The sequence below is a fragment of the Girardinichthys multiradiatus genome, unplaced genomic scaffold (assembly GCF_021462225.1).
Source record: "Girardinichthys multiradiatus isolate DD_20200921_A unplaced genomic scaffold, DD_fGirMul_XY1 scaffold_52, whole genome shotgun sequence".
Taxonomy (NCBI): domain Eukaryota; kingdom Metazoa; phylum Chordata; class Actinopteri; order Cyprinodontiformes; family Goodeidae; genus Girardinichthys; species Girardinichthys multiradiatus.
The window spans coordinates 55329-64281 of record NW_025917705.1 but is presented as its reverse complement, the minus strand read 5'-3'; the positions used below and the strand labels follow the sequence as shown (position 1 = coordinate 64281).

Below are 8953 nucleotides of genomic sequence, written 5' to 3'. Positions count from 1 at the left end.
CCATCTTTAATGAAAGCAGCTGGGAGGTTGGAGGAAGTCTTTGTTTGACAGCTCAGAGTGACGTCATCTTCCTCCATCACAGGGAGGACAGGACTCTGCAGGATCACTGATCCACCTCAACACAGAGACAAACTACAGCATTTCATCCATTTCCACACAGCTTCATCAACACTAACTCCACAGTCTGATCTTACCAGAGACAGTGAGCTGGATGCTGCTGCTGGCTGCTCCCTCTCTGGACTCACACCAGTACACTCCAGTATCATGTTCTCTGATGCTGCTGGTTTTGCAGGTAGAACCTTCTTTTCTCCACCATCTGTCTCCACACTGAGTTCTGGTTTCTCTGGTTGTGTTTCTCCTCACAGTCCATCCAGCAGAGATGTTGTCCTCCTCACAGCTCAGAGACACAGAGTCTTCTTCAAAGAACTGAGATCTACTGGGACTCACAGTCAGACCAGCTGGGAGGAAAGAAATGAAACTCACTGATTGAGAAAAACATGTCTTTGCATGAATGAAGTCATTAGAACCTAAAAGCAGAGATCTCCATGGACAGCAGATATCTTCCTGAATAACTTTGGTATCTGCCTCTGAGAGAGAATTACTGTAAGAAGAGAAAATGTTACTAACCTTGGTTTATTCTGCAGCACAGCAGGAAACTCAGACCTACAGACAACATTTAAACTGGTTTCAATAAAACTTCTCAGTTATGATATAAAACTGATGTCTGATATAGAAGCAGACCTCCAGGAGACCTCCATGGAACATCTGGAGCTTTCTTCTCCTTTAATAGTTTCTAAGCTGGGTTCATGTGTTTAGTTCACATATTAAGATGATCTTTTATCTTTTAGTGTTGAAACTAAAGTTCATTCAGTCTAACTTGTTTCTCCTGCATCCTCCACCATCATCAATCATCAGCAGAACAGGCAGTAATCATCTGATAAACTAACAGATGTTCTGTACTTACAAAGCAGCAGACTCTGTGGTGTTTCCTCCATTCTTCTCTCACTCATTTGATGCTTTTCATCTCTGGCTGGAGACGAAGAATAAAGACCGCCCTCTTCCTCTACCAGGTTGTTGTTCTCTCTCTTCATCGTTGTGCTGAGACTGCTGAGAATAGCAGTTCATCAAACATCATGATGACCACAGGCTAAAACAAATCCAAAAACCTTAAATACAAATCAATTAGTTTTTATTCATACTTATAATATACAGAATTTTAAAAGGTTAAAGTTTTCAAATCCAACAAGGTTAGAAGTTTGAATCCTTCCTGTGTGAAGTTAAGAAGATCTCCATGTTCCATCCTGACAGGACGTCCAGATGACATATTTACATTGTATTCTCACCACTTTAATACCAGATTACAGAATATAATCTAGATAATCTGCTGTTCCTGCATGTCGTTAGCTTCGTTGCCTAATTGATTAAGTCATATTTTGGCTTATTGTTAAATAAAAAAATACCCTTGCTGAAAACAATTTTTGTTTTCCAAAAACATTGATTTAGGCAATTTTTCAACCAATAAACTATGAGGCAAACAGCTGATTTAAATCACCTAATACTCACTCTGTTGTGTAGTAAACAAATGAACAAATAAAAAACTAAACACACCCATCCAGGACCACCAGAAGACCCTGAACAGCATTTAGTGCAGAAATGGATTAATTTCTGTTGTTTCTATTGTCGTGGTTTTATTTAAACACCTGACCCATGGGCATGAATACTCCTGGTTGGTGTTGGAGATGAACTCCAGGGATGAGGAGTGGTAATGCGGGTGGAGAGTTCCGTGTGGTGGTTTGTAGCTGGTGGATGGAGGGCAATGGAGGATGAAGATGAGGAGCGTTGGGCTTGGAATAAACACTAGAAGATTGTAGTTTGTTCTGGTGGCTAGAGATCCAGGAGCACCAGGAGGAGGAACTGGATCTCAGCTCAGAGGTTTGACTTGGAGGAAGAGAAACACAAGGATTCTTAACATTGGAAAACACAGAATCATGACAACACAGAGGGCTTCTGGTCACATGGGTTAACACTCAAGCGAGGAAGGACTGGCACCTCCATCCTCCAGTTCTGGTCCAACTGCGCCCTCCAGTGGAGACCTAAGACATAATAATAATAATAATAATAATAATAATAATAATAATAATGTTTGTCATTGCCATTGTACATTTTTGGCCAAAATGCTAAAAAATACGGTCCAATGAATCAGGTGTACAGAGACACATCTACAACATGAAGGACTGTGGGCCCAGAGGACCAGGGTTGAGAAACATTGTCCTACAGTAGTAAATGTAATTATTTTGTTTTGTTTATAATAGTATTAAGTCCCACTTCAGACCACCAGAGGGAGCCGCACGGACACATTTAGGACCTGTTTCAAATACTTTTCTCCATCATTATGACAATCCTTTCACACTGTAGTATATATATTTATAATTATGTTTTGTTGCCTCTATTTACCAATTATCCAGGTCTATAACTTTACATTGAAGGTGTGATCTTTTTTTTCCACTACTTTTTATTTCCCTTTCTCGATATCTAATGCGTCAACTAGGTATCTCTGCAGACAAAGTGGAAGTATCAGAAGTAGTGCATTTCTCCACCACCAATCCTGATTGGACGAGTGAAAACAAGCCCAGCACATGATTGGACAAGCATGTGACTAAAAGCGCACACACTAAATGTTAACGTCCATTCCGTGTTTATAAGTGAATCTACATATCTACCAGTAATGTACAGTAGAGGGCACTGTTGCTTAGTTGGTGGTGAGCTGTGCTTTTGAACTGGTAGCAGCCTCTCCTTTCAGTCAGTGCTTAGGGCTGTATGAACCCACACATAGAAAATGAACAGAAACTCTTCATTGTCGTTTGCAGCACTTCTAGTGGACGTTTGACAGAACCTTGTTCTCAACAAAGCATGATAGTAGGACAATAACGGACTGTGAAAGCATTGTCACATTGCAGCCCTTGAACAGTGGAGCGGGGTACATGTTTTAGGGCTTTATTTGTTTAAGTTTATACATTATGTTTGCACTATATTTTGTTCTGCTGAAGAAAGGGACCTAAGTAGGTGTATTTATGTTCTCTTTAGTTTTCACTGTGCATCTCAGTGCCATTTGGGGCACTTCAGAAATATTTGGCTTTGAACGAAGTAAGAGAAAATAAACGAGAACCACTGCACCCTTCGAAGTTCTCCGTTTCTTCTTTGGTCTGAGGGACTGCTACACTAAATATCACACTAAATATATATATATATTTTTGCAGTCAGTCCTGTTATTCTTTCATTAACATAAAACTATTTACTAAAGCATTCATATGAACCTCTTGTAAATTTGATAAGAACTGTGCATAGTCTATGTAAAAGACCTAATGTGAAGGTGTTTTGTTCATTAATAAAACATAGAATGTATCCATTCGCATTGCCAACGGGCGACAACGCTCCACTCGCTCCACTCGCACCACAGCGTCGTCCAATAGGAGGAGCTTCTATCTGCTGCTTGCCGGTTTTAACTCAACATGGAGCGAGTCACGGTGCGTTATTTATGGAAAGCTGAACAATGGTGTTCCCTGGCTTCACCAGAAACAGAACCAGAGACGGTTCCAAATACAGGCGCTGTGTCCCCGCTGCCTGTCCATCTGTCTTTGGTAAGTAAAGAAATCTGAACTTAATAGGTAAACAGCCAAAATGTACTGCCTACATCTTCTAAATATAATAAACATTTTTGGGCCTAAACACCCCTCCCTGGGCTGCCACCTTAACGTGGTGGAGGGGTTTGAGTGTCCTAATGACCCTAGGAGCTATGTTGTCAGGGGCTTTATGCCCCTGGAAGGGTCAGCCAAGGCAAACAGGTCCAAGGGACCAGACAAAGCGCAGCCCACAGACCCCTTATGATGATTACCGAAGATGGACACAGTGTTCCCTCACCCAGACACGGGTCACCAGGGCCCCACTCTGGAGCCAGGCCTGGAGGTGGGGCACACTGGCAAACGCCTGGTGGCTGGGCTTTCACCCATGGGGCCTTGCCGGGTATAGCCCGAAGAGGAAACGTAGGTCCCCCTTCCGATGGGCTCACCACCCGTGGGAGAGCCCAGAGGGGTCGGGTGCAATGTGTTATGGGTGGCAGCCGAAGGCGGAGACCTTGGCGGTCTGATCCTCGTCTGCAGAAGCTGGCTCTTAGGATGTGGAATGTCACCTCTCTGGTGGAGAAAGAGCCTGAGTTTGTGTGCGAGGTACAGAGGTTCCGGCTAGAAATAGTCGGGCTCACTTCGACGCACGGCTCTGGAACCAGTCTCTGGAGAGTGGTTGGACACTCTTCCACTCGGTAGTTGCCCTTGGTGAGAGGCGCCGAGCTGGAGTGGGCATACTTGGTGCCCCCCCATCTTGTCGCCTGTACGTTGGGGTTCACCCCGGTGAACAAGAGGGTAGCCTCCCTCCACCTACGGGTGGGGGATGGGTTCTGACTGTTGTTTGTGCTTATGCACCAAATTGCAGTTTAGACTACCCGCCCTTTTTGGAGTCCTTTGAGGGGGTGTTGGAGAGCACCCTTGTTCTGCTGGGGGACTTCAACGTTTATGTTGGCAATGATAGTGAGACCTAGAGGGGTGTGGTTGGGGGAAATGGCCCTCCTGTTCTGAATCCAAGTGGTGTTTTGTTATTGGACTTCTGTGCTCATCATGGATTGTCCATAACTAACACCATGTTCAAGCATAAGGGTGTCCATATGTGGTCTTGGCACAAGGACACCCTATGCCGCAGTTGCCGCAGATCGACTTTGCTATCAGTCATCTGGACTGCGGCCGCATGTCTTGGACACTCGGGTGAAAAGGGGGGCAGAGCTTTCCATTGACCATTAGCTGGTGGTGAGCTGGCTCCAATGGTAGGGGAGGATGCCAGTCAGGCCTGGCAGACCCAAACGAATCTTGAGGGTCTGCCGGGAACACCTGGCAGAGCTTCAAACACGTTCTGGGGAAGGTGGGGGACACTGAGACCGAGTGGGCCATGCTCTGCACCTCCATTGCTGAGGTGGCTTACCGCAGCTCTAGTCGCAAGTTGGTGCCTATCGCGGCGGCAATCCTCTAACCCGCTGGTGGATGTCAGTTTGACTTTTCATCAAAGTGGAGAAGAAGTGGAGCAACCCCAACAGCAGATAACAGGAAGGCTGAATGAAGGAGTGCAAAGTTGCTTTGTTTCTGCATTCAACCTCTGCCTTCATGGTTTATTAGAAAATACTGACTTCCTTTAGGAAATGTCAGAGTTTAGATAAGGGTCTCCATTTTTACCCTCATAGTGATGTTTGCAGTTATTAATGCTAAACATGTTAATCAAGCTTTGTAAGACCTGCAGATAGTTTTAAATACCACACTTTTTATTTTGAATTGTTTTTCATTTGTAAAACCCGGATTTACAGCAACTGCTCTCTCTCACACAGTGTGACATCACCCCTACGGCTAAAATAGATTATCAATGACCGTTTGTGTCAGGATTGCTAATATAAAACTAACAAAACTAGTAAAAAACACAGAGAAATCAGAACCAGCTATAAATCTGTCATCAGAGAAACACTAAACTAAAAACAAATCTGTAACAGGTTGGTTTGGTTCTGCTGGAAGACAGAAACTGTTGATACCAGTGTTTGGGTTCCTCTCAGCTGGTTGCTGATGGAGATGATGAGGTTGACCCTCATGAGGAGGAAATAGACGACTAACCACTGAGATGTTTCTCATCAGCAGCAAGTTCTTTAGGAAGGTTTGTCTCCTCTGGTTCTACAGATCTTCCATCATCCAGCGGGTCAACATGGACTCACAGGTCAGCTGCTCTGTTCTGAGACATTAAAGTCTGCTGAGGTCCAGCTGGTTCTTCAGGAGGCTGGTTTGGTTTAAAACATGAACTTTTTTTATACGTCACAAAAACAGCAACAGCAGCAATAATAATTATCCCAACTGACAGACCGACCACCAGCCCAACAGATCCATCTTTGTTGCCTCCATCCGGGTCACCTGCAGAACAGAACCAGGTGTTAGTATAATCTGTCAGGTAGGAGATGTCTGAAGAACATCATCTCCTGCTCTCAGACCAGCTGCTTTCTACAGAGTCTCATCATCAACATCTTGAGGAAACATCTGACCAGTGGGGCGCTCTAGAAAACTGGTGATGTGAAAACTCTGAGTTTGGGAAAATTCTGGATTTCATGTTTAAAAAAGGAAAGTTGAACTCTGAGTTTATCACCATGGTAACAACATCTGAGTAGAGTTTCTACTGGCCCACATGAAGTTCTGTCCCACATGGATTTATATTCCTAAAGTCGGGTTCAGGTCAGAGCAGAATTATTCTGTAATATCTGGAGGAACATTTCTTGACCTAAACTGGACGTAACGTCATTCCCACATATTTTTATTTGTTGGCAAAGCTTTCAAATTGTTCTCTGTTGTGCAGCAGTGATGTTGTTCTACCATCAATAATTATTAATAAGTGGGCTAAGGCTGAATAAAACAATGGTGGGTGCAGGTTTACAGGTGTGTGTGTTTATGAAGGCTTACTAGCCAGCAAGACAGTGAATGAAGTGAGAGGTTTGCACCCAGGATGGCGAACGCCGCCACGACGTGACTTTACACAGAGAAACTGGCGCCAAGTTGAACAAAGGTCAATGGTTGTAGTTGGTGTTAGCAGCCCAGAGAAAAGGGACACGATCTTGTGAGTCTTTTGGTGCCGTGTTCCCACATGTAGAGGAATAAAGGTGTGGATGTATGAGTGTGGCGCTATGGCGGCTAACTGGCTAACAGCTAAGCTAGCAGAGAGAGATGTGCAATAAAAAAGCTGGCAGTTAGCTGTAGCAGCCAGGAAAAAAGACTAAATCTAGCTGGTCGCTAGAAGCTGTGCCACTGTTTGTGGTAAGACGAGGAAAAGGAACCCAGACCCGGCCGGGATAAGATCCCCGCCCAGTGGCGAGGGTTTTCAACTCTAATAATCTAATGCAGAGCAAAAAGAAACAGCTTGGAGCATTAGGCTCAGCGGTCTGCTGACAAGCTGGAAGAGTTTAAACACAAGCAAAGGAAACAGGATGAAATAACAGCTATTCTGTTTTATCCTGAACTAATTATCTCTGACCAGGGTCAAAATAAAGACAGATCCATCCATATTCCCATGCTGGTAGAACGAGCTCAGGCTGGAAATGATGGATAGATAGTGCAGGTGGTTGCTTATAAAGCAGGAAGTGCTTATGAAGCTGTTTTATGATCATGCATTAATCCTTTCTACCAGTTTTAATTATGCCAAGTGACCGATAATCATTCCAGTAATCTATAGTCTCTGAAAAGGAGCTGAAGGTTAAAGGACTGGAGTACAATGATTGACAGCTGGAACCAGTAATGTCTTTATCAGATGATTGAGAAAGTAATAATCAATGTTATTATAATCAACAAGGAGCAATGAAGAGAAATACAAAGTAATGAGCTGATTTTAGAAACAATTCATAAACTAAATGTTTTATTGAATTGGTCGTGTACTTATTAAACTAAGTGTAATGTGCTGAAAAGGTTATGATCTGTAATTATTAAGACAAGAGGAAGACACGCTGCAACGTCTTTACTTTATTGATGACACAAATGAAGAGGGAAGCTGCTCTGGGTGGTGAAGCCAACGCCTCAATGGCAACAGAACAAAAGAGGAACGGGTCAGTCAGAAACGTCTCTAAAACTAGGACAGAGCCATAGGTTGAGAGGCAGCGGGCAGCCAGCCAAGTACTTCCCAAACTTAGGTGAGAGAGAAATGTTGCACAAGTTTGAAAACGCTGAGCTGGTCCAGCAGTACGTGACTCCAACAGCATAACGATTTTTAATATGAATGTGTATTTAAAGTAATAAGGGGGTCATTAGGAAACTAACAACCAGTCACAGGTGTCCACATACAGAAGAGGAGTGAAGGCTCCTCGTCCCGCTGGTTTTAGGGTCTATACTAAGAGTTGGTTGTTCTCTGCAGAGTTTTCAGTCGACATCGTGGACAGAGATTGTGACAGGATTAGAAGGAAGAACGCAGCAGATGTTTTAGTATCAGATCCTCAATAGTGACTGAAGTTCTGCATCAAAGGTTCAGTCCTTGAGTCTGAAGAGTTGAAGTCCTAGAAGTAGACATCTTCTCAGATCTGCTGGACCCACTGTGGTGGCTGAAGAACCTGGTTGGTGGATTGTCGGTATCTGGCAACCTTTCTGGATCTTTCAGATTACAGAGTATTAGATTGGCGTTATATGATTTTATGTTTCTGGATTACGGGTTTTTCCATCATTGTGAAATTACTCATTTGCAAATGATCAAATCTTGGATTATCAGCTAAAACTCTCTCAGTAATCGGGGATTCTGGATTGGTTGGGCTGCACGGTGGTGCAGTTGGTAGCCCTGTTGCCTTGCAGCAAGAAGGTTCTGGGTTCAATTCCTGGCTGGGGGTCTTTCTGTACGGAGTTTGCATGTTCTCCCTGTGCATGCGTGGGTTCTCACTGGGTACTCTGGCTTCCTCACACAGTCCAAAGACATGCCTGTTAGGTTAATTGGTCTCTCTAAATGGTCTATGAATGAGCGAGTGTGTGTGTGTGTGTGTGTTTGTGTGTTGCCCTACGGTGGACTGGTGACATGTCCAGGGCGTACCCCGCCTCCTGCCCATAAACTGCTGGAGATAGGCACCTGCTTCCCCACAACCCACTATGGAAGAAAATGACTGACTGACAAATCTTGGATTATCAGCACCAACTTTATCAGTATTTGGGGATTCTGGATTGCACCTCTCCTCTCATCCAAGGATCCAAAATGTTGCCACAGGATGGGACATCAACATTTTCTCAGCCTCAGCTTTTAGGGACAGACAGTTTTAACATGATGGGTTTTTGTGTGTTTCTTGCTCTTTTCTGTGCTGATGAATTAAGCTGTTGCTGATCACACCAAAGCTCTGCAATTAAAAACCATTAGAGATGCT

The 8953-nt window shown here is 43.9% G+C and overlaps 1 protein-coding gene across 1 annotated transcript; it reads right to left on the bottom strand.

Moving 5' to 3' along the window:
- Positions 1-20: 20 nt before the first annotated feature.
- Positions 21-1042, bottom strand: LOC124865237 (Fc receptor-like protein 5; the record flags this gene model as incomplete). The annotated part of the gene is made up of 3 exons (XM_047360195.1): positions 628-1042; positions 195-458; positions 21-115 (listed from the first exon to the last, which is right to left on the bottom strand). Coding segments are annotated over exons 1-3 (408 nt in total), but the record flags the coding sequence as incomplete, so codon positions are not given.
- Positions 1043-8953: the final 7911 nt, after the last annotated feature.